Genomic DNA, 27,724 nt, shown 5'->3' on the forward strand with positions numbered 1-27,724 from the left:
ATTTTTCCAATTTTATTAATGTATAAAAATGTAAATTTAAAACCCCGATTCTTCATTGACCGTTTCTACATATTTAGATTATGCATAAAATGGCACCTAGAAATCTTGACTCTTCTATAACCGACTCAACAAATATATATATATATATATATACATATTTAGTTAATTCAAAAATATAAACAAATTTATTTATTTATTTATTTATTTATATTTTTGAATTAACTAAATAATAATGTGTTGTTTAACATACTAACGTACATTTGAAGTTGTAACTTTAAATTAGTTATTTTTTTCGTTTTTTCTATGGTTTTTGCGATTGCTTTCTACCTCGTTTTTTGCTAATCTTGTTGCCATTTGTTTTTGAGGGTGTTTGATAAGTTTGATTGGGTTGTTCATCTGACATTTCTTCTATGTCATCGTCTTCTACTATTTTATGAAATACATAAAAATTTTTATTTTTTTTTTAAATCGAATTTTATAATTACACTTTTTCCATCAAACGAAAACAAATTGAGATAAATAGAAATGAATTGCTTTCTCGCTAATTCGTATTAATCCAGTTTTCTGATCTGTCCGGACGAATTTAAAGGAATAGAAATTCATTATTATTTAAAAATGTCACATTGTATATTTTTAATAAAATAAAACTATTATGAAATCAATGATATTCATATCTACTGAATCTGAAATGCTTGATTAAATGTCAATAAATATTTCGTAAACGAATATTGTCTTACTTTATTTTGTAAAAAAAATTTAGTAAATTCAACTTCAATATGAATTGTAATGTTTTTTTTAAAAAAATTTTAATTTAAAAAAATATTAGACTAAAGATTATTCTAAATTTATATTTAAACTTTTTTTATTTATTTTTTTTCAATAAGCTTTAGACGAATTCTATAAGTTCCAAAACAGGTCCAATTTGTAATTGTCGAAAATGGGGTTAAATGAGGCTATTCTCCTATTCGATATAATATTTTTTATTTTTTTTTGTTTGCTGGGTTTAACATATTTTTATTTCTTACATGTGCTTTCTGTCATTAAAGTAATCATCTGAATTTGATATTCACGTGTAACAACGGTTTTTAAGAATTGTTCCAAACTCAACCTTTGTTAATAATTTAATTGTTTATTAGAGGCTTACTGATCAGTTTATAATTAATAAATTTACTGAAAATTAAGTAAATATTAATAAAATGTTGTATAAAAATTTTCTTTTAACACCTGGTCATTCAGGATATCACTTGAATATACAGTTTTTTCTACTTTTGGTGGTTTGGATATTCCTGATATAATATATGAATATTCATGGATAGTTTTGAGATATTTCAAAGATATCAATTAAACAATTAAAAATTTTCAATATAAACAATAAAAAGTATTCGGATGTTTTTATGACGTTGCAAGGATATCCTGCATATTCAAATATGTAGGGGATAGTGACAAACAGTGGGACACTTTTTTTCAGACATATTAATGTGTCAATATTACAAATTTTTGAACACATATATTATTAAATATCTTTACCGAATAATTTTCAATAATTATATTCTGTTTCATACTTTGTAAGTATATATTTTTTGCATTAAAGAAAGTGAATAAATGTTGCAAAACACTCATAATTTAATAATTATTTAAATTATTTAATAATTATTATAATACGATGTTAAGTTTCATATGAAAAATTCGGCGCAAAATTTGAATAGTCGTTCTCTTACCAAGTATTTAAATTTTTTTAATTTTGACGAACAATAATTATAATTAGTATTAATAATAAATTTTGAATTTTTTATTATTTTTTAGAATAAAGAAAACTTTTGTCACCGCATGTCACATGTTCAGCCGTTGTGTAAGTATAATAACGCATGTGTATAGCTGATACAACTTATAATCAGTGTTTCTCATTTCAGTGTTCTAATCTACGTTTCTCATAAACTTAAACTTTTGCCTGTCCCATTGTTAAACACAAGCAATTACAAGAAATTATTTAAATCAAAATTGTTTATGTAATTTTAAAAAATTTGAAATGATTAAATATTATACTTAAAAACATAATTAAACGAAACAGCAAGTAAACTTTTTTAAAAAAACTGTCCTATCTATATAAAAATCATCACTGTATTTCAAGAAAAAATTTACTCTGATATGTCAAAAACCGGTTTTTTTCAATTTTGTTTGTAAATTATGAATCAGAGTTGCTAACATTTTTAGAGATAGTATCTTGTCAATTTGTCATGAACATGGTTAAATTTTGGTCGAGTTTCTTTAAGTAGTTATTCAGAAAATTAAAGTGTCCCGTTGTATAAAGTGTCTCATTGGTGGTCACACTCCCCTATGTAAATATAGAATTATATATATATATATATATATATTGTAACGCGGCATTTTATTGCCTGCGTTCCATATAAATAAAAATAATTAATTTATCGTCAATTTAACGCCAGAGCGGGAATCACACTTATTTCACTTCAATTCTATCACTTTTATTTTACCTTTATTTCAATAAATTCCATAATTTCGCTAATGGGCGAACCGTCAGATTATTGTTCACCGATCATTAAAAAATTAAGAATTAAACTAACACTTTTCTCTCTCTTACTTTACATAAAATGACACTCGGGGTTAAGTCCCCGATTTCACAATTATCGGGTCGATCATCGACTTAAACATCCTTGAAGGAAGACATCAAGGGAAGTATTTTCTGGCACATATAATTGGATGTGAGTCCCAATTATTCAACATTGCCAGGAAAACGAAGATCCACTTTTAATAACAAAGACCTGTCAAAACACTGGTCATCGCCATCTTCCAGACACATGTTATTGTGCAGCGCCCCTATCGGTCATTTATCGAACTTTCTTTCGACCGTCGATAATTAATGAAATTACCATCTGACGCGCATCGATTACCAATTGTGGATCTTTTGTAACTCGGGCGAGACTCACCATGTAGACGAAGCGCGACGAACGGACGCGTTGACGCGGACCAACAGCCATTTTTGATCATTCTCGTTTTGGCGTTCGACAGCGGTGTCATAGTAAATTTTGAGTGTCAGGGTGAATTTGTTTAAATAAATAAAAATAATGAGACGAGGTCTACTACGAGGACGGCGGCGTATCTCCGGTGAGTCTCTCGTCAATTAAAGTGTCTTAAAGTGAACTTTCGGCGGAGTTGATCGCCAAAAATATAAATAATAAAACTCTGTTCTACGAAAACTTGTGGTTTTCACAGGTCCCTTCAGGACCTGTTTCAAAATATTAACTAAATTTCTGTGTTTTCACAGGTCCCTTCTGGACCTGTTTCATATTATAATTAAAGTGTGGTTTAAAAATTATATTGGTGATTTTCCTTACCCACCCGCTCTCCTTGATAACAGCTGGGCTAGCATATTAAATTTATTAAATAAATGGTTTGGTTATTTTCCACAAAATAACCTGGCGTCTCGGGCATTAAATTAAAATAAACCAAATATAACGGGTATTTTACTCAAATCCACATTATAAATTAATTAATTAACATTAACAATTGCAGTAAATTCAATTAAATAAATAAATTAATAAAAATACACGTTATAATATATATAACATATAACCTCAAACTATAAAGTAGTTTTTAACAGAACTAAAAAATATATTTTTTGCTAATACCTATAATTTAAATTTAAAAAACCCATTAGTACTATTTTTAGAAAAAATTATTTCGAGTTAAAATTTATTGCTAAATACTAGGTAATGAACATTTTTTTTGTTTTAAATTACAAATTATAATTTTTATCTATTTTTTGTAAATAACCCTGTGGGCAAAAAACCATGTTCGTTCTAAAAACCTGTTAAGGACGTTCTTAGAAAGTTTCATGTCCACCAAATAATGTTCTGGCACATTTCAAGAACATGGATGTTCAAATAATGTTACAGAACATTATTTGGTGGACATGAAACGTTCTAAAAACGTTTAAAGAACGTTTTTAGAACGAACATGGTTTTTTGCCCACAGGGAATAGCTCATTTTATTCTATAAAAATTTTCAACGATTCTAATCGTTAAAATTTTTAGGTAATTTTAACGAAAAATCACATGTTAATAAATTGGTCTTTAAAAATTTATTTGTATTCAAAATAATTTCTTTTAAAAATTGTAAAAATGAATGTTTTAAAATTGTATACAATTAATTTTAAATATATTTTCCGTTCTGTTAAAATATACTTTTCAGTTTGAGGTTTTTTTAAAGGGGAGATTTGAACAAAATTTGGACAAAATCATTTTTATATTAATGTTTTGCAAAGAATTCAATAAAAATAAAAAGAATTAAGTTAAAACAAAATTTTGAGTATTTTTCAAAAATCGAAAATTGAAAAAAGATGTATTTTTTTATAAAAATAAAATTTTTCAAAACCCATCCGTAATTTTTTTGAAAATATGGTTTTTTTTAGAGCTGTGCAAGTTTTCAAAATTCAAACCGCTCCATAAGAATTAATATGGGATCGAATCGAATATTCGATCCGATCCCATACAAAATTCGAACTTTTGCACAGCTCTAGTTTTTTTATAAAAAAACATTGACAGCTCAAAAATTTTAAATTGACTACTTTTAATGCATTTTTTTTTATTTAAAAATTTTTTTTTTTAAATGGTTATTTTTAAAATTGATATTAAATACTTCAAACGAAAACCTTACAATTTATAACCTTTTTTAATTTGTAAAACATTTTAAAAAGTTTTTTCTTTTTCAATTTTTAATAATGGAATGGTTTTTGAAATTTTTATCAAAAAATACATTATTTTTTTTCGATTTTCAATTTTCAAAAAATAGGGTAAATGCACCGGTTATCGGACACTTTCCGGTTGTCGGACTTAACAATATTTTTCATTATTTCCGAATAATGCAACTGACTAATTATACAAATAATAGTTTTTCTTAGAAAGTCATGACTTATTTCATTTTGTGACAAAGAAAATATCACAGTAAAAAATCACGGAAATTAAGAAACAATTTTTGAATTATACACAGGGTTGCCACAAGTCAGGGAAGTCAGGGAAATGTCAGAGAAATAAATTTTTGTCAGGGAAATCAGGGAAATGTCAGGGAATTTAATAAAAAGTGCTGGAAAAATGTTGTAAACCTAGATTTACGATCATAAGGTACGCACAATGCATTTGACCCAAGTTTTATTTGATCCAAATTTCATTTAACACAATTTTTGATTGAATTTATATTTGACAGAAAAAACGAAAATGTCAGGGAAAATTATTTTGAAATTTTTGTGGCAACCCTGATACAATGTCTGAATGCACGACTGTCGGACATTTTCCTTGCCAAAATATTAAGAAATTGACACTTTTAAGGAGTCTGCAAAATTACTATTTTATCAATTTGGACTTGGAAACTGTGATGTACTGACATAGTATATACTTTTAAACATTATTTGGCATCTATATATTTATAATTTTATAAAAATTCACTTATATTCAACGACTTCACACTAACTGTCCGATAACCGGTACATCTTCCCTAGTCAACAAATTTTTGACCCCATTTATTCATTTCCATGAAATTCCTTGCAAAAAATTATTATTAAATGATGTCTGAATTTTATAATTAATTCCTTCATATATCTGAAAATGTCTCGATCTCCCCTTAAGGAGCTAATCACACTTAAAAAATCGCTATTTTATATTTATAAAAATTTCTAAGTAAAATTTTGTTAGCATTTTGTTTGACTGCTCATTTTATAAATTGTTCGAAAATGGTATTTTTTGTACAATATCTACCTTATTAATAGTGCAATTTGATAACTTTTTTTAAACAGGTTTGAGAACAGCCTATTTTGTGTAAAAAGCAATCAAATCCACCACAATGCCAAAAGTATATACCGATCTTTCAAAAAGACAAAAATTTCGCCATATTGCAGAAAAAGTTAGAGAATTTAATGCATCAACACTTGAAGCCATTGAAGTCGATGATACTAATACTGCAGTTGCATCCACAAGTTCTACAAAAGAAGCTGAAAATTATAATATACGTTTTCCGAGCAACGCATTTGACCCTCGCAGTGATGTCAATTTCCCAGATGTTGAAGAAAACCAACAACCTGTTGAGAATATGATTGGGGAAGAAAAAAAAGAATGTTACAACGATTTCGACAGTGATGTAGCTCTCGACAGTTCATCTGGTGATGAAGGATTTGAAAACAGCTATTATGATAGTGACCAAAATACTACGGGTTTTGATTTTCAAACGGAACTGACTGATACTGTCTTAGAGGGACATTTAACTTAAAAAGTAACAAACAAATTGTTAAGACTGTTGAAAAATCACGGACATACTGATTTACCGAGTGATCGTCGAACATTGTTGAAAACACCGAAAAATACGTCACTAAAACTTCAACCTAATAGTGGTGGTAAATATTATCACTTCGGTTTAGAAACTTGTATTAAGCGTTTGGTCAGTGAGTATTTTATAACAATTCCTGACGAATTAAAAATAAATGTATTTATGGATGGTGTGCCTTTAGCAAAAAGTTCCGGGAGCCAATTTTGGCCAATTATGATTTCTCTTGATTCAAAACAATATACCGAACCAAAAATTTTTGGCATTTATCATGGATTTACAAAGCCCAATGATATCAATGAGTTTCTTAAACCTTTACTTGATGATTACCGTCAGTACTCTATAATTATAAGTAATAAAGTTGTTAAAGTTTCGTTTAATGCCATAATTTGCGACGCACCTGCTCGTGCTTTTGTCACAGGGACATTTTGGCTGTCCCAAATGTATTCAGGAATATGATAAGGCAAGTTCCAATAGACTATATGCATTGTATATGTCTCGGGATTGTTAGGAGAATACTTTGGTTCTATAGTAAAGGTCCAGCGCGTTTAAAATTATCACCTAAAAAAATTGATGATCTTTCTAATGATTTAATTAATATGAGAACATTAATAACAAGAAAATTCGCTCGTAAACCGTACATGTAGCTTCTGATTTACCTGAATGTGTTGAAAATCACGGTTGTCTAGATAATTTTAGTGCTTATAAATTTGAAAATGAATTACAGAAATTAAAAAGTAAGATTAAAGTCAATGATCGAGTATTAGAACAAGCTGTAAATGTCATCAGCTCAGAATACAACAGACCTGTTGTTTCGCAATTAAAAAAATATCCTCAATTGCACTATAAAAATACTAGTAAAGGTGAAATTGATTACGTGCAGTTTTCAGGGTTTCGGTTATCAAGTAAAAAGAATGATAATTGTTGCTTGTTACAAGACGGCTCAGTTGCTCTTATATTAAAAATATACAAGGAAAGCAATTCTATTTTTCTCGAAATCAGATATTTTACTAGAAATGAACCATTATTTATAAAACCTTTAGATTCACGAAAATTGTTTAATTCAGTGGTTCATTCTGAAACACTTTCTCCGAACCAAATAATTCATGTTAATGCCAATAAAAGAAAGTGCCTCAAAATTAATCAAAATGATAGCTTCATTGTTATTCCACTTCTGCACGTAAATAATTAATTTGATGTTGAATGTGTGATGCATATTTTATACTTGTAAATATATATATTTCGCCCTGATGTAAATTTGTAATAAAAAATAATTATTAATTTCATAATAAGACATGTTTTGTGTATTTGATATATAGTTATTTGAATATTAACTTTGGGAGTAACAATAGTAATAAAATTCTATTATATTAACAAGCATAAAGCATTTGTACATACATTTGTAAGAAAAAAGCAGTATGTCAAATCAAATTAACTCGATATTAACATTTACATTTAATTTTTTAATGACATAAGAATGTGTTAAATATAAATTATATAACTTAATAACAACTTTATTATGCACCACAATAGTACAGGGTGTCCTAAAATTTTAGGGATGTCTGGATATCTCGTAATAATAGCCTTTTTGACAAAAAATTTAAAAATTTGTTCAGAATAGCAAAATATGTTAAAATGTGCAATTTGATTTTGTTATTCTGAACAATCTTTCATTTAAGTTTCTTTTTCTCCAAAATAAGATCGTTACAAAATACCCAAATGTCTTAGAAATTTTGGGACAACATGTATAACAACACTAGATCGTTGTTACATTCGCAGAAAACTAAAAGGTATTAAAATAAGCTGCAACGCTTCTTATTTTAATCAAATTTTTCTTATTTTAATCCATTTTGGTATTAAAATAAGTAAAAATGGATTAAAATAAGAAGCGTTGCAGCTTATTTTAATACCTTTTAATTTTCTGTGTTCCATTTTGGTATTAAAATAAGTAAAAATGGATTAAAATAAGAAGCGTTGCAGCTTATTTTAATACCTTTTAATTTTCTGTGTTACTGTTCTTCTCATTTAAAGAACTATGATACATATTCATACTGAAACAATGTTATGTCACAAATATAGATTTTTGTTCCTACACTGTGATACGTTTACGTAACACATATATAATATTTTTTATCCCTGTTACGTAATTTAGTTACGTAACAAATACAGAACTCTGTTCCTTACTGGTTACATACCCCTTTTCATAGTTGTTCCAACACAGTTCTAGAACTGTTACAAATGACTTTGTAACCGCGTTCTAGATTTGTTACATATCTGAACATACCTGCTGAGTACGACGTTTTGCGTAACCAGTGACTCACACGTTCTTAACCAGCTACAGAACATGTTCTCAAGAAATTTGTAACAGTTCTAGAACAGATATATAACAGTGTTTGCTGGGGCGCGTCCCATCGCGCCGCACGGGACGTTTTAATTTTTTTCTCGAAAAGTTCTTGCTGTCCCATTATGAAAATTAGAGAAGTGATTCTTAACATCATAGGCATTAAGTAGAAAAAAAATTTTTTGAAATCGAAAAAGCAGTTTTTTCAAAAAATGAATTCAAAAATTTTTTGACTTTTTTCCGGGCAAAAAAATTTTTTTTTTTCATGAATTTTTTTTTCTTAAAATAGCATCTTTTTTGAGAAATTTGAAAAAAAATTGATTTCATTTGGATAACAAGAAAAAAATTACATGGTTTTTTTAAAAAATGACATAAATTTTTAATTAGACTGTACAAATAAAGGAACATATTCACAAGGTTTTAATAAAATTGCTCCAACCATAAAAAATTCTTATGATCACATCCCATGGGATTGCTCCAATATAATTGCTCTAAAGTAATCATCGTTCATAAGCGCAAATATATTTACTTTGATGCTTTAGCTCGAGTAAGTATTCTGCACCATTGAATATTTTGACGTTTAAAAATAAAAAAACCACACATTAAAAAGAAAACAAACATTTCTGTTGAATTGGTTCTTTATTTAAAATTTCTGCAAAAAGTAGATATTGAAGATGGAGTCTTAATTTTCAAGAATTGGTTTTCTTTCTCCAATATTCCAAATCCTAAAAAACCTCAAAAGAAGACGTAGAAATCTTAGTTAATTTACCTGTGACCTTGCCGCTCGAGGTTTATACCTTTGAGAGATTGGTTTTGTTCTTCTTTCCTGATGCCCTTTTAATATGCAAGAGTGCTAAAATTATATTAAAATAATGTAAATTGTTTTAAAATATTTATCGCTTGAACGCGCAAAAATAATTACCTTGCTGCTTAAAGCGCAAGTGATTATGCTGCAGCTTTAAGCATCTTGCTGCCTCAAACCAATATTTATTTATTTAAATTTAATATTTAAATTCAGCTTTTGAGATGGCCCTAAATTTAGTTTAAGGGAGGCACCAAGCTGCCAAGGTCTGAAGGACCTTGTTTGAATTTTGCGGGATCGTGATCCTACTTTTAAAAGTTACGCTCTGCTTGTTATTGTTGTTGGTTAAAAACTGTTGAATTTGATGTATTAAGACAGGGAAGAGTATAATTTGGAAAAGGTAAGTAGAAAGTATTAAAGTAATTTTAAGTCGTTTATCTAAGAGAATGTTGTGAATTTAACAAGTGATATGTGAAAATAAAACAATTGTGTTAATTTATGAACGATACAGATCTACTTACAACTACCGACAGCTACAATGTAGTCTTTGTTGCCGTCGGGCGGAATTGTTTTCGCTGACACTCAACTGGGTTATCTTTACAACCGATTGTACAATTTTCATACAGGTTAATTTATTTAATTTCGAACAACAAAAAAAAAATCAACACTGTAATGTGGGGCCACTGTACCGAAACGGCGCAGGCGCTACACGCACGGACTGGCCGGTTAATAAACAAAATTCACTTTAGTAAAATATTTCTTACTATACCGAATTTTTCCCGCCACAGCTCTCACATGGACTTCGTCGGTTAGAAGAGTTCTATTTGGTTTTTCGTCCGCCTTTCGTATTATACTTTTCTTTTAAGTTCTACACGGGGGTCCGACGCGCAGACGGGCTAAGTCGCGGCGTTCTTGAGGTCTCGCAACACTTTGCCAGGCTAGAGCCAGGAGAGGTGTTGCTCGGAAGAGTCAAGAAGTTGTACTGCCATTAATTAGATTTTGCGACTAGCCTCTAGTCCTTGCCTTCAGTGTCAAGGTGGGGAAAACGAAAATTTTACATGGAAGTAGGGGAAAATTCCTGGGCCCGGTGGGAGTTGCAATTTTGCTGATCTTTTTGATTCCCATGCAGGCTCCGCGAGAACGGAAATAGTTTGTTAATATGAGACATTTCTGAAACTTATTTTAAAATAACTAAATTAAATTATAATATTATTCATCAAAATTATAATTTAATTTTGTTATAATTGGTGCAATAAGTTATTTCAATTATTACAACCCACATAGAGGATAGTAAGTAAATTGCGTATCCAATAGCGACTGTACCCATATCTATGACCCATGGTTTTGGTGCTGTGTTTACAACTTGCGCAGCGGCTGCTGCGACAACTTATGCCGCAATCCCATTGGGGACATGCAGCACACTTTTACCATGTGTTCGGAAAAGAACCGAACCCAAAAATCATAGTAAATAATTATTAAGATAAATAATTTTTTTATTTTATAAATAATTTTTTTTTATAAATATATTTTTTAAATAATAATAATTTTCTCTTTTTCTGTATTGCAAAATATAGAAAAAAGAGAAATGTTTTAATTCCAAGAAATATATATATATATATTTTAAGAATATTTAAATTTTGTAAAATTATATATATATATATAGGACGTTTCACGTCAACCGGCCCAGAGCTCCATCCAAAATTCTAATCAACGAAAATCAACTTATTACGGCTCAAAATAATCGTCAGCTCATACTGCTTCGATTAAAAGTGGCGAATTAAAAAATTCAAAATGGCGTCCTTACTGTACCATGTTTTGCAAATTTTTTTACTAACTCAGCAAACAAATGTATTAATTACCTTGAGAAAATAATTGCAACTTGTTGGATAATGGGTCACTCTTATGTTTTTGGGGTCGCTGATTACGAATCTGAAGTCAGATTTTAAAAATTTTCAAAATTCAAGATGCCTGACCCAATATGGCGGCCATTTTTATTAAAAATTGATCAGATTCGCTTGAAACTTGCTACTCGGGGGTTTTTGGGGTCGCTGATTACGAATATAAAGTCAGATTTTAAAAATTCAAAATGGCGGATCCAATATGGAGACCAAAATTTTTCAAAAATTATCAGATTTGCTTGAAACTTGTTACTCGGGGGTTTTTGGAGTCGCTCATTACGAATCTAAAGTCATATTTTAAAAATATTCAAAATTCAAAATGGTGGATCCAATATGGCGACCAAATTTTTTTTAAAAATTATCAGATATGCTTGAAACTTATTACTCGGGGATTTTTGGGGTCGATGATCACGAATCTTACGTCAACTTTTAAAAATCAGGTCACAGATCACGATTCAGATGTAAAAGTTGTTAAAAATTCAATATGGTTGAGCCAATATGGCGGATGAAATTGTAAAATTTGTTTGCATTTATAAACTTAAATGTAATGAGGCTGATTTTTGAGGTTAAGGTTTTTAGAGTTAAGGACAGTTTTTGAAATTCAATTTGAGAATATTTGAAAGTTTCAGTTGTGCTTAAATTGTAAACAAATGATACACATACACTCGAGCGCTTATTAAGCGAACTGTTCTGGTGCGTCGTCCGCTCAAGCGGACTACGAAAATTCCCAAAAAATAAGAAGCGAACAATAAACGATTCCGCTTAAATTGGTCCTCTTAAGTAGGGCTCGAGTGTAGACTAGTTCAAAACCAAATAACAAGGTTTGAGCGAATCCATCCAATTTTTCTGATTTTTCTGTGACCTGATTTTTAAAAGTTAGACGTAAGTTTCGTAATCACCGACCCCAAAAATCCCCGAGTAACAAGTTTCAAGCAAATCTGATAATTTTTAAAAAAAATTTGGTCGCCATATTGGATCCACCATTTTGAATTTTGAATATTTTTAAAATATGACTTTAGTTTCGTAATGAGCGACTCCAAAAACCCCCGAGTAACAAGTTTCAAGCAAATCTGATAATTTTTGAAAAATTTTGGTCTCCATATTGGATCCGCCATTTTGAATTTTGAAAATTTTTAAAATCTGACTTTAGATTCGTAATCAGCGACCCCAAAAACCCCCGAGTAACAAGTTTTAAGCAAATCTGATAATTTTTGAAAAATTTTGGTCTCCATATTGGATCCGCCATTATGAATTTTTTAAAATCTGACTTTATATTCGTAATCAGCGACCCCAAAAACCCCCGAGTAGCAAGTTTCAAGCGAATCTGATCAATTTTTAATAAAAATGGCCGCCATATTGGGTCAGCCATCTTGAATTTTGAAAATTTTTAAAATCTGACTTCAGATTCGTAATCAGCGACCCCAAAAAGATAAGAGTGACCCATTATCCAACAAGTTGCAATTATTTTCTCAAGGTAATTAATACATTTGTGGTGTGTCTAAAATTTAAATTTGAAATTTTTAAATATTATTAAATTTTCCTAATCTAATGAACTTATAATTATTCCCTAATCTGTTTCCTCAATTTAACTTAATTAAATAAATTAAGTTGGGAAGAGGTATTAAATGAATGGTCAAAAAATATTATTTATTTAATAAAACTATTTATTAATAAACAAAATATAAAAGTTTATTTAAAAGAAAATATTATGCTTTTAATTATTTAATGGTTGAGAAACAATTATCAAATATTCCTTCCTATAAGATTTGGGTTCTTGTTTACCTCTAGTCTTTTATTGGTGTTTCGACAGCTGGACCACTCAACGTCAGATAAGATCTTCTATGTCAGATGTTAACAGGTCGCTCGTAAAAATTTTATGACAGAATTTTCACTGGAACTTCTGGACCGTATTTTCTGTATTTCACTAAGTTCTTTGACCCTTTTTCTTTAATTGCTGAACACTTGTATTTTTATAGCACTTATGAATGACTGTAGATACTGCCGACACTTATGTATATATATATATATATATGTATATATTCGTCGAACTAAACTGCTTCACAACTGATACTGATATTGATACTGATTTTGACTGTCCTCCATGGGAAAGATTTCCCTTTATATACACAAATTTTATAATGTAAATCTTTCGATGGGACCAGCTAACCCAGGAAGTCTTTTTCTAGGACGGTACCACCTCACCGATGTAAATAGTATTAGTCCCCTCTTCTATGTAGTAGTGGCTCACACATATGGTCCATTCATTTGAAAATTATATTCCTCAACCACCAAACATCAAAAACAACATATATATCTTTTGCATTATAAATATAACATTATTATAAAATATTATTTGTTTACATATAATTGTTTATTAACAAGTATTTGTTTATTTACAAATACTTGTTTCATAATTATTTATTTATAAATACATATATTTATTTAGAAACAATTGTTTATTTATAAATAATTGTTAATTTACAAGTATTTGTTTATTTAAAAATACTTGTTTAATTATAAACATTTATTTATTTATAAATATATTTGTTTATTTATAAACAACTGTTTATTCACAAATATTTGTTTACAAATATTTGTTTAATTATAAACAATTATTTATTTACAAATATATTTATTTATTTAATTAATTCATTAAAAATAATAACATTTATTTATAAAATATGTTACGGTGACGTGACACCTCCCCCCCCAAATCGAGCATGGTGGTGAAACGAAGTGCAACAACATGGTCGACAGTTTTGTTTACATATATTCGTAGATTTTTTTTGTTTGTTTACATAAATTATTTAAACGAAAGTAAGTATATTCGTTGATCTATTAATTACATTGTGAGCGTGATTAAATTCCTTTTTCGTTTTTATTTGTTTACATAGTCTTATAAAAAAAAGATGAGTCCTTTCATATCGAAGTACTAATTTAGAGAAGTTTTACATTAATTTTTTGTTTAATTTTACTCAAACATAACGTTGTTCCTAATTTCTAAACATTTTACGCAGAGACGTAATTCTATTTAATACAGAGTTATAAATTTTATGTTATTACAATATAAATTTGCCTGTCTTGACAATCTATCGTTAATTCAATATTATATATAAAAAAAATATATTATCTGTATTATTATTATGATTCTTTTTTTTTATGAGAAAAAAAAATTCAGAATTCTTCATTTTAAATTTTTATGTTTAAATAAATGTAAACCTTTTTACTACAAATTGAAGGTTTTTATAATTGTAAAATTAATTTTGAAGTTGCAACGAAATATTTCGTGTAATTTTTAATTTATAATGGTATTTTATTTTTTTATTTATTATTGTTATTTTTGTATTTATTTATAAAAAAAAGTTTTTTTTTTGTTTATTTATTATATTTTTTGTGTTTTTTTTTGTGTTTTTGTGTGTTTTTTTTTTAAATTATTATAATCGATGAGTGACTTGAATTTAGGGTAATAGATGGAATATCTAAAATATATATTTGTGCATATGTTATTAAAATTGAATAATGGTAATATATGGATTCCCGGTTAAAAACCTGAAGTGATATATATATATTAAAAAGACTGTTTTTCATCAATAATATTGTGATTTTGGTAAGTATTTATTTTCATTATTTTATTGAGTAAAAATTTTTTTTTATTATTATCATTGAATTTAGTACAGTATTTTTAATTTGTTTAAGAAAAAAAAGGCATGTTTGGAGTAAGTTTGAAAGGAATGTTTGGAGTAGATAATTAAAAGAGTTTTGGTAGTAAATAAAAGAATTAATTTTACCATAGAGAAATTTATCCTTTTTTTTGTATTTCTGAAAAATTAAAAATATTTTATATTCCTTTTCTTGTTTACCTGGCAATGGTAAATCGAGTTATGATGGTGTTAGCCTAAACTAGAACAGAAAAATATATTAGTTTTTGTTCTGTAATTTTGATTTTTTGAGTCTATTTACGTGTACTATTTTTGGTTTATTTTTTATTTCAATTTTAATATTTCCTTTTCCTAAGATTTCTAAAACTTTATGGGGTCCAGTATATTGATCACCAAATTTCTTTGGTTTGGGTCCGCTTAATAAAAATACTTCGTCATCTATGTTAAAATTTTGGGGGTTTATTTTTTTGTCATAATATACTTTTGATTTTTCTTTTGCGGTAATTAGATGTTCTCTAGCTATTCCTCTGATTTCATGTAAACGAGTTATTAGTTTTATTAAATAATCATCGTATGTTTCAAGTTTTTCATGATCTGCTGGAGATTCACTAGATGGTTGTCTGGCTAGTTTGCCGAAAACTAATTCGTATGGGGTGCAACGTGTTCCTTCATGAATACTAGTATTGTAAGAAAAGGTTGCTAATTCAAGCCAATCGTCCCATTGAGAATTTTTATTTACAAATTGCTTTAAATATTCCGCAAGAACATGATGTGATCTTTCTAGAGAACCATTTGATTGTGGATGAAATGCTGTAGTTTTAAATTGTCTAATGCGAAATCTTTTGGCTAATCTTTTGATGAGATTACTAAGAAAATTTCTTCCTTGATCAGTTAGTACTGCTTTTGGGGAACCAAAAATACAAATAAATTTTTTAATAAAAGCATCTGCTATTGTACTTGCTAATTGATTGGGTAGTGCAATAGCTAAAGAATATTTAGTAAAATTATCTTGTATCGTTAATATATATTCATTTTCTTTTTCTGTTACAAGTAATGGCCCTACTATATCCATAGAGACTTTTTCAAACGCTGTACCTGGAGTATCTGTGATAACCATTGGATTTTTAGTTTTTACGCGCACCAATTTTTTTATTTGGCATTTAAGGCAAGATTGTATATATTTTTGTATGTCTAATTTCATGTTTTGCCAATAAAAATTTTGACGTATTCTGTTGTATGTTTTTGATACACCCTTATGTCCTCCTAACGCCGAAGAATGTGCTTCCTCAATCAAATCTTTTTGTTTCTCTTTGGATGGGAATTGGGTTATTCCCAAACAAATAATTATTTTTAATGAAAAATCGGAAAAAACGTCATTTATAATATTTAAAATTTCATTCCAGGATATATGATTTATTTCTGCAGTTTTTGATATACTTATTGAATGTAATTTTAATTCTCTAGCCTTTACATATAATGAGTTTATAGCTGATTTAATAAAATTTAGTTTATCTGTATGGTTCAGTTTTATATTTGAATCAATTGGTAATACTAAGTGATATTTATTACCACGGTGATATTCCTTGACTTGTCCTAAGGTTAAATTTTTAAATTTTGGCAATTCGTTTCTTTGAAAAAGTAATTTTGATCCTGTATCTCTAGGTTCACCTGTTATTGAAGTAAAATAAGCGTAATTATCTTTTCGCATTGTAAGTTGGTCTCTACATTCTATTATGTTTCGTTTTATAGGTAATTGTTCGACCGACGGAATATCTTGAGAAGGGGGTGGCTCCGGTGGGGGTCGAGATTTATTATCTGTTGCTTGATGTTGTGTATTTTCTATTTCTGGATTAAGTTTAGGTAAAAATATTTCTTCTAAGGACTCACTTTCACTTTCATCTGTAAAAAATTCTTTGTCACTGGAACTAGTGTCATAATTTTCTTCGTTTTTATTATTATATTCTGGGTTAGAAGAATCATTGGATTTATTTATTTCATCATTTTGTTTCTTGGGTCTCCCTCTTTTTTTTTGAAGGGGAGTTTTTCTTTTAATAATTTTTGTTTGTTTCTTCGTATTTTTATATACTTCTTCAGATTCACTAGTTTCTCTTCTTGTATTTTTCTTATTTTTCTTAACGTTTTTCCTTTTTATTTCTTCATTGAATTCGATTTTCTTATTTTCTTCGAGATTTTCATCATAATTTTTCCTTGCTTGCTTTCTTGTTACAACTACATTTATTTTGCAGTTGTTTTTAGTGTTTTTTATTTTCTTTTCTTTTTGTTTATTTGATTTTTTGTCGATGGATTCTTCTTCATCGAATTGTTTTCCTTGAATTTCTTGAAATTTATATGATTTCATACTTGATTCTTCATTTGATTCTTTTTCATTTGATTTTTCTTTCTTAAGTTTTTCTTTATTAGAATTATTTTCACTGAATTCTTCATTATTGGATTCTTCTTTATTATTGGATTCTTCTTCATTAGATTCTTCTTCACTGGATTCTTCTTCACTAAATTCGTCTTCATTAGATTCTTCTTCACTGGATTCTTCTTCACTATAGTCTACTTCATCAGATTCTGTATATTTGTAGTAATTTTCATATATGTAATTAATTTTATTAATATTTTCAATATTATCAACAGGGTTACGAGATAGAGCGTCAGCATTTACATTCATTTTACCTGCCTTATGTATTACATCGAATTCGTATTCAGCTAATTTTAATCTCCATCTTGTTACTCTTGAGCAGGGATCTTTTGAATTTTGAAACCATACTAATGGTTTATGATCTGTGACTAATGTAAATTTTCTACCGAAAAGATATGGTCTAAAATGTTGTACACAATAAACTATGGCTAGTGCTTCTTTTTCGTATGTATCGAATTTTCTTTCATTATCGTTTAAGGTACGGGATGTGTATGCAATTGGTTTATCTTGTCCAATTTTACCTTGAGAAAGTATGCCTCCAATGGCATATCCTGATACATCTGTTGTAAGGACAAACGGTTTTGTAAAATCTGGTCTTTGCAAAAGGGGTTCTTCACATAGTTTTTCTTTTAAATTGTCGAAAGCATTTTGTTGTTTTTCAGTCCATAGAAACGGGGTATCTTTTTTAAGTAGTTGTGTTAACGGTGTTGAAATTTTTGAAAATCCGTTTATAAATCTTCTATAATATCCGGCTAGGCCTAAAAATTGTTTTATATTCTTTTCATTTTTTGGTGTTGGAAATTTTTGTACGGCTTCTATTTTTTTTGGATCTGGCCTAACTCCTTCTTTATCAATTATATGACCTAAATATGCAACTTCTGTTTTAAGAAATTCGCATTTGTCTGGTTGCAGGTGTAGGTTTGCGTATCTAAGTCGATCAATTAATTTATTGAATTTTATTTCGTGTTCTTCTAGAGTTTCTGCATATAATACTATGTCGTCTAGATACACAAAGAGGTCATTTTCGATTAATGAACCTAAGGTAATGTTCATCAGTCTTTGAAAAGTACTGGGGCCATTTTTTAAACCAAATGGCATTCTGTCAAATTCATAATGTCCATATGGGGTTGAAAAGGCAGTTTTATGGGAATCTTTTTCGTCCATTGGAATATGGTGAAAACCTGTTGCTAAATCAAATACTGAGAAATAACGGGCATTAGATATTTGGTCAAGAATTTCCAAAATATTCGGTAACGGAAAGTTGTCGGAAATTGTTTTTTCGTTTAATTTTCTGAAGTCTAATACCATTCTCCATTTTCTTTCTCCGTGAGAATCGAGTTTTTTGGGTACAAGAAAAATTGGAGTATTATATGGTGACTGGGAAGGTTTAATAATTTTGTTTTTTAAAAGTTCGTTCACTTGTCTAGTTATTTCTTCTTTGTGGACTGGTGGATATCTGTATTGTTTTGTTATAATTGGTCGATCGTCGATAGTTGGAATTGAATGCACTAAAAGAGGTGTAGCTTCTAATGGTTCGTCGGGTAGTTGAAATCTGTCAGAATTTGTTGCAATAAGTTTTTCTACATGTGATAATTCTTCTTTATTTAAATGGTCAAGTCTTAATAGTTTTTTAATGTCTTCAATTCTTTTATTAGAAGAAATATTATTAATTTGGTTACTATTGTTATGTATTGTATTTATAGGTTCTTTTGGATTTTTAAAAAAATATTTTTTACCTTTAATTTCTAAACATTTTAATGCGTAATTTATATTAACATTATTTTTTAAAAAAAATTCTGAACCTAAAATTCCGTCTTCTGTAATTGGAACGTTATTTGGAATTAAATGGAAAATTGTTGGAAAACCAAATATATTTAATTTAATATTTCCTAGTGTGTATACAGGATGATTATTTATTCCTGTTAATCTTAATATTTCGTCTTGTTCAATTTGAATTCCATGGTCGATAGTATTTAATTTTAATAAATTTCTACCTGCTCCTGTATCTATCATTATATTTGTTGGACATTTTAAACCATTAACTGTTGTAGTTATTGAAGGAATGGGGTTGTCTGTACTAATATTTATTTTTTTTTCTTTTATATTTCTTTTCTGTGTAGTAGGTGCATTATCTTCATTTAGCGAGCCTCCCGTGCAGCACCTGTGTTGGGGAGGGGTCTGGAGTTTCCCTGATTTTGTGGTTGAAATCTTTGTTGTTGTGGTTGATATTGTTCTTGTTGTGGTCTGTATTGTTGATTTTGTGTTTGTTGGTTATTATATATTTTTTTACGACATTCACTGATAAGATGACCAGGTTTTTTACAATAGGAACACTCTTTTTGAGTTTGATAAGTATTATATGGAGTATTCCTTTGATTAGGTGGATATTGAGAAGATCTGTAATTTGTTTGTTCATATTGTCTATTGTTAGGTTTAGGTTTCCATTGTTCTTGATATTGTTGATGTGGGTTCCATTGATTTTGATAATGTCGATTCTGATTTCGCGGATATTGAAAAGGGTTGTTGTACGTTTGATTCCAATTGCTTGTTCTGTTTGCACTTTGGTAATTAAAATTTTGTTTTAATTGACGACAAACTATGGCTGAATGACCTATTTTGTTACATATTTGACAGATTAATTCTTCTCTCATGATGTGGATTTTATCTTTTTTAGTTTCTAATTTTTCCTCTCTGTTCCTATGGGAAGATCTTAAAGCTAAATTTGCTGCTAATTTTCTTTCAACTTCAATAGCATTATTTATGGCATCTTTAAATGTATTTACGTCTTCTAATCTGGTTTCAATGTCTGTTTTTAATCCTCTAATAAAACAATCTAAAACATCTTTTTTAAATCCAGTTACGAAATTTTCATCTTCTCTTCCTTGATTACTACGCCTATGTGAATCTAAAATTCTATTTCCTATTTCCCGTATTCTGGTTGCGTAAGAAATAACTTTTTCGTTTTCCCATTGATAAATGCTTCCTAATTCACCCTGTAGTTGGTATATAGATTTATTTGGAGAATACACATTTTTTAGGCTATCTATTAATTCATTGATGTTATCGTAAGAATCATTTAATAAACATTGTCGAGCTTCTCCCCTAATTTTTGTTTTAATAAGTTTTGTTAAGTTTGCTTCTGCATTTTGGGGTAATAGGCTTTTGGCTTCATTACATGATGAAATAAATTGTTCTAAAGGTATGTTATCGCCCGAAAAAATTGGTACTATTTCTAAGGCATCGCGAAGTGAGACGACTTGATTATTAAAAATCGTTTCTCGTGTTTCTGGCATTATTTTTCTTTTATAGTTATCGGTAATATTTATAAATTTGTTCTGTTTGTCTTTAATTAATAGTTCTAAAATATCGTCTTTATCTGAAATTGATTTGTCAAAATTCTTATATGGGGTTCTTGTATTTGTTCAATTCTGAGTGAATTGAATATTGTGAAATTTGGTGTTGTGCGCGATAATTTGAATTTACGCATCAAGTTAACACGTGAGGGCGCTAACATGTCACGGCGTCGTCGTTCCGCGCATCTCTTTAAATTTTAGTACTCACCAGATATCTCTAGAGGTTAGATCTCATCTATCTCAAGGCATCAATCTGTTCATTTTCTAAGTTAATAATCACTTAACTTTAGTTTATTTATCAAGCTCAATTTTATAACAAGGTATTTTATCACTCGGGTTGTCTCTCACACAATTATCGGTCGCGAAATCAAAGGTTAATCTCAAGTGCGTCGAACACGTGCTCAGACCGGCATTGCCGCCAGCTGAGAAACACAAGACAATTCTAGAAACTCTAAGGAAATTCTCACCTTCTTAAGCGTAAATCTTATGTGTTCGCTGATCAGCAATAAAGTGTTGTTTTTTTTTGTGTTAACTTTCCGAGATTTTATTTCGCTCTGAATTTTTGATAACAGACCTATTTCCTCACCAGCAAGGTTTTGCTCCCTCTCAAACATTTTTTGGTCCTTCGAGCCGGATGGCCTGTGAAAAAAGTGCATAGCGAAATTTCGAAGTGTTTGCCACAACGACATTTTCAAGGAAAGTGCTCAGTGAACAATCAACGAAGGAATCATTCTCGTGACGTCTCAGCGTTGCACGCCTCAAGGATTCTCTCAGTTAACGCCATCTTTTCTACGGTTTCTTCCCCTCGCCTCATCGCAAGTGGAAACGAGTTCTCTCCCGTGTGCGCGCTCCCACTCTCACGGTTCCCCTCCTCTCGCAACGTCACAGTGCCGCGCTACAAGGATCCGCTCACCAATCTTCAGTGAGCGCCATATTGCTTCTCTCCCCTCTGCTCGGCGGCTACAGGTGACGACCGGTGCACGTTACCGCTGTGCTCACGCATCGAGGCTTCACGCACCCTTTCTCTCTCGCTCTCGTTGCGCGTCGCACTATTGCTTACACACCACTCAACTCCATTTGGTCTCGTTTTCCCTCGTTCTTTCAAATCTCTAAATCATGTCAAATAACGGGAAAAATTCAATTGAGGAATTCTATGATGGCATGGAAAACCCCGACAAGGAAAAAACCGACAAGGATAATCTCACCAAGGACGAATCAAAAAAGGAAAAGTCACCTGAATCAATCTCCAAGGTGCATCTTGAACCTAAGATCCTTCTCAAGGTCCCTTCTGATCACGCGTCACGTGTCAGCTCAAAGGTAACAGATGACGACGATCAATCAAAAATCGATTCTGCTCGCAAATCATCATCCAAGGTAGAACTCAAGGTATCAACTCAGTTCACAAGGCTCAAAATCATGGAAAATACGTTCGCAGATTTACAACGAGGACTTTTTGTGGACAATGCGGATTTTTTGGAACTAAGGGTTCAGATTCTCGAGAAGAATTATGAGGATTTCAGCGAGATTCATGATGAACTCATCACCAGTAGTTCGGCCAAATTCCTTAAACACCCTTATGAACAGGAGGATGTTTTCGGACAATTTGTTGAAGCTTACACCAAGGCAAGGGACGCGATGCTGTACCACGTGTGCAAGCTTCGAAAATTGGAACCTCCCACTCTCACCCACTCACCCTCATCATCGGAAGTGCGATCTTCAGGGAAGCTCCCCAAAATTCCTCTTCCAACTTTTTCGGGCGATTACTCAGCTTGGAATAGCTACAAGGATCTCTTCTCTTCTTTGGTCATAAATGACCCAAAGATATCAACTGTGGAGAAGATGCAATACCTTAAGGTTAGTCTCACTGGTGAAGCGGCCAAACTCATCTCGAATCTCTCAGTTTCCAATGACAGTTTCGAATCTGCCTGGAACATTGTCGTTTCTCGGTACGACAACAAAAGGTTACTCATCACTCGACACATGGAACAGCTCTTCTCAACCACTATCATCCCCCCAAAGTCCGCGCAAGGTTTAAACACTCTCTTGTCCTCAACCACGGAAGCGTTAAACGCCCTCTCAACTCTCGGTTTGCCAGTGGACCAATGGGACCAAGTTTTGGTGCATCACATCTCAAAACGGCTCGACACTCACACTCGAGAAGGTTGGGAGATCAAACTCGGATCAAGGCTGGATCCCCCCACCTACACTCAACTCAAGGATTTCCTCACTGGTCGAGCTCGTGCTCTTGAGAGTATCTCTAGCTATTCTCAACCAACAAGGAACCAAGCATCAACATCAGGCAAATCTCAAGGTAACTCATCATCTCAAAGGGCATTCGCTGGATCCACTCAATCCCCAAGACAACAAGGTTCATCATCATCATGCTCAATGTGCGGTAAATCTCATTTCTTGGTCAGATGTGAGAAATTCCGAGATCTGATGCCTACCGAAAGAAGGCAATTTGTCATCAAGGAACGCCTTTGTTTCAACTGTTTGGGACCCCACAGTGCTAGTGCGTGTAGGAGTGAAAAAAGGTGCCAAGAGTGTGAGGGTAAACATCACACCATGATCCATCAATCCACTGCACCTAAGATCAACAAGGATACTAATCAACCATCAAAGGACAAGGATCAAGATCTAGGATCAAGTACATCAAACAGCTCCAAGGTCAATTGACGTGGGACGCAGTTCGACGGCGAAGGATTTCACTCAAGGCCAGTGGTTCTCCTCGCCACTGCACGTGCTCTTCTCATCACTCAACAAGGTACTCCTCATCCAGTTCGTATGCTTATTGATTCCGGATCTGAACTCTCTTTCATTTCGGAATCAACGGTATCTCATCTCAATCTAACAAGGCATCACTCAAACATCTCAATCATCGGCATTGGAGCAACAAATTCAGGTAACACTCGAGGAGTTGTTTCAATCACTCTCAAATCAATCCATTCCTCAAAATCAATTTCTCTCCACGCATACGTTCTTTCAAAATTGTCGTCAACGCTTCCTACCACCACTCTTCCATCTCTCAAATGGTCTCATCTTCAAAACATCCCTCTTGCCGATCCCGATTACACCATTCCAATGAAAGTTGATCTCATCATTGGAGCGGACGTGTATGCTCAAATCATTCAACCGGACATCATCAAGGGACCTTCCTCAACACCCATGGCTCAACTTACCATCTTTGGTTGGGTAATTCTGGGACCAACCGATGGCAATTCAATCAAGGAACATTTATCTCATCATCTGATTGTGGATCAGCAACTGGATGATCTTCAAGATCTTCTCACTAAATTCTGGACTCAAGAAGAAGTACCTACCAAGGAAAAGGATCAACTCACAACTCAAGAATTGGAATGTGAGGAGCATTTCAAGGCCACTTACTCAAGGGACTCCAAGGGCAAATACATCATTCGACTTCCAATCTCATCATCACCGAGTCAACTTGGCGACTCATTCTTCAAGGCTCAACGGTGTCTTCATCGGCTCTTCAAACGATTTTCAACTCAAGGACTTCTCAAGAATCGCTACTTCGCTTTTCTTACGGAATATGAAGCTGATGGACACATGGTCAAGGCTCCTCCAAGGGATAGTAGCCTTACAACCTATTATCTACCTCATCATGGAATCATCAGGGAGCAAAGTACCACAACAAAATTAAGGGTTGTTTTCAATGGATCAAGCCCTTCCACATCCGGTGCCTCTCTCAACTCAATACTTCACACTGGTGAAAAACTTCAAAAGGACATCTCCGACATTTTACTCTGGGTAAGAAGATTTCGATACATCTTTTCTACGGACATCACCAAGATGTTCAGACAAATCAAGGTACATCCGGACGATTGGGATCTACAACGAATCATCTGGGTGGATTCAAACAACAAGGAAATCTCTTACCAACTCACCACGGTCACCTACGGAACAAAATCTGCACCATTCTTGGCGGTAAGGGTACTTTTACAACTCATTCAAGACGAAGGTTACAGGTTTCCTCTGGCTGTGCCCGTACTTCTCAATGGTCGATACATGGACGACATCTACGGTGGTTCTGATGAGGTGTCAGAACTCAAGGACATAGCCAAGGATCTCATCGATCTTCTCAACTCTGGCGGATTCCCTCTAGCTAAATGGCAAAGCAATCACCCCGATTTCTTCGACGCTGTAACAAGGAAAGGCGACTTGAATTCCCACTTAATCGATCACACTCAAACCAAGGTTCTCGGTCTCTCATGGTTTCCAAGGTCAGATGAATTCAAGTTCTCATTTGAGCCAACATCTCTCCCAGGTCAAGGAATATCCAAAAGGTCTATCTTATCCGAGGTATCTCAATTGTTTGATCCCCTAGGATTTCTTTCTCCCGTCATCATCCGAGCCAAAATGTTGCTGCAGGAACTGTGGCTTGAGAAATTGGGTTGGGACGACCCTTTATCTGAGAAACTATCTTCAAGGTGGATCAAATTCAAGGAAGAGCTAGCTCAACTCCCCGAGATCTCAATCCCTCGATGGCTCAATCTCACATCAACCTCAACAACGGAAATTCATGGATTCTCGGACGCATCACAACTCGCAATGGCAGCTGTTGTTTTTCTCAAAACCTCGGAACCAAACCAAGAATCAAAGGTTACATTTGTTTGTGCCAAAACCAAGGTTGCTCCCCTCAAACGTCTAACCATTCCAAGGTTGGAACTCTCGGCTGCTCAACTCTTGGCACGACTTGTGAACTACGTTCAACGGACCCTGGAATTATGTCAAGTTCCAGTATTCCTGTGGACAGACTCATCGGTAGCTCTCACTTGGATCAACAGCCACCCCTCTCGTTGGAAGGAATTTGTACACAACAGGGTATCTTCGATCCATGACCTCGTCCCTCAAGGTCAATGGAGATTCATCAAAGGAAAAGAAAATCCTGCTGACTGTGCATCAAGGGGCCTATCAATTCAACAACTCTCTCAACATCACCTCTGGTGGAATGGTCCACCATGGCTCAAGGACATCAAGGAAAACTGGCCCTCATCAACCTCAAGGTCGGATTCATCAGCTCAAGTCGAAGAAAGACCAGGATTAACATTTACTGTTACCACCTCTCACCCCCAATTGTGGGATCTGATTCATCAATACTCAGATCTGCACTCATTGTTAAAAATCACCTCAATTTGCCTCAGATTTCTCGCTATTCTCAAAAGGATTCCCAACTCTTCTCTGGCCAACCCAATCGGACTCAAGGATCTCGATCTTGCAAGGACACTCTGGATTAAGAATATTCAAGTGGCCTACTTCTCAGCAGACATCAAGGATCTCAATCGAGGCACAAAATTCTCAAGGTCTCATCCGCTTTCCAAACTCAATCCATTCATCGATCATCAAGGTATTCTCAGAGTCGGAGGTCGACTCAAACACTCAAGTTTGGATTATGAAAGCAAACATCCTGCTATTCTACCCAAGGATTCTCCCCTCACTCGACTTCTGATAGCGGATGCTCATTCAAGGACTCTTCACGGAGGAACTCAACTCACCTTGACTCATCTAAGGAATTCCTACTGGATCATCGGAGGAAGACAACCAGTAAGGTCATTCATTCTCAAGTGCATTCCTTGTGCTCGACAAAGAGGAATTCGTGCTCAACAACTCATGGGTCAACTACCTTTGGAAAGAATCACCCCTTCAAGGCCATTTCTCACTTCTGGGGTTGACTACGCCGGTCCAATCACCCTCAAATCCTGGACAGGTCGTGGAGCTAAAACGAAAAAGGGATGGATTTGTCTCTTTGTGTGCTTCTCATCATCGGCTCTGCATCTCGAGGTAGTGACGGATTATTCCACCAACGGATTTCTCGCAGCCTACCGCCGATTTGTCTCAAGGAGAGGTATTTGTCAAACACTCTACAGTGATTGTGGTACCAACTTCATCGGCGCGGACACTACTCTCAAGCAACTCTTCAAGGACGGATCTCAAGAAGCCAAGGAACTCTCTCAACTACTGATCAAGGACGGCACCTCCTGGAAATTCAACCCTCCAGCAGCTCCACACATGGGTGGAAAATGGGAAGCTGCCGTGAAATCAATCAAGTATCATCTCAGAAGGACGATCGGCGAGACGATTTTGACGTACGAGGAATTTACGACTCTTCTTACGCAAATCGAAGCGGTTCTCAACTCCCGACCATTGGAACCTCTTACAGAGGACCCTGACGACTTGTCAGTTCTCACACCAGGACATTTTCTTATCGGGGAACCACTCACATCAATACCGGAACCATCCCTCTTGGACCTGAAAACTTCAAGGTTAACAAGGTGGAAATTGATTCAACAACAAGCTCAATTTTTCTGGGCGAAGTGGTCCACCTGTTATCTTCAACAACAACTCGCTATCTCCAAGTGGCATCATCCAACACATCAAATCAAGGTTGGTTCTCTAGTTCTCCTCACTGACGAAAGGTTCCCTCCCTCAAAATGGCCTTTAGCTAGGGTCACTGCATTACACCCTGGCAAGGACGGTCTCACCAGAGTCGTTTCAATTAAAACTGCAACGACACATCTCAAACGACCAATCACCAAGTTGGCTGTGCTCCCCATCTCGACGGAAGAAGCTCTCAAGGACAACAACTCAACCTAAATGGATCGTCAACTCCGTTGCCGATGGGGGGGAGTATGTTCAATTCTGAGTGAATTGAATATTGTGAAATTTGGTGTTGTGCGCGATAATTTGAATTTACGCATCAAGTTAACACGTGAGGGCGCTAACATGTCACGGCGTCGTCGTTCCGCGCATCTCTTTAAATTTTAGTACTCACCAGATATCTCTAGAGGTTAGATCTCATCTATCTCAAGGCATCAATCTGTTCATTTTCTAAGTTAATAATCACTTAACTTTAGTTTATTTATCAAGCTCAATTTTATAACAAGGTATTTTATCA

At 32.7% G+C, this 27,724-nt stretch overlaps 1 protein-coding gene across 1 annotated transcript; it reads left to right on the forward strand.

The window, feature by feature from the left end:
- The first annotated feature begins 23,595 nt into the window (after nt 1–23,595).
- LOC127280387 (uncharacterized) lies at nt 23,596–27,423 on the forward strand. Its single transcript, XM_051303344.1, has one exon. The coding sequence runs from the start codon at nt 23,596–23,598 to the stop codon at nt 27,421–27,423; it is 3,828 nt and encodes a 1,275-aa protein (XP_051159301.1).
- Nucleotides 27,424–27,724: the final 301 nt, after the last annotated feature.

This window comes from Leptopilina boulardi, unplaced genomic scaffold, assembly GCF_019393585.1.
Source record: "Leptopilina boulardi isolate dan_hultmark-lab unplaced genomic scaffold, ZJU_Lbou_2.1 LbouV2_243, whole genome shotgun sequence".
NCBI classification, from domain to species: Eukaryota; Metazoa; Arthropoda; class Insecta; order Hymenoptera; family Figitidae; genus Leptopilina; species Leptopilina boulardi.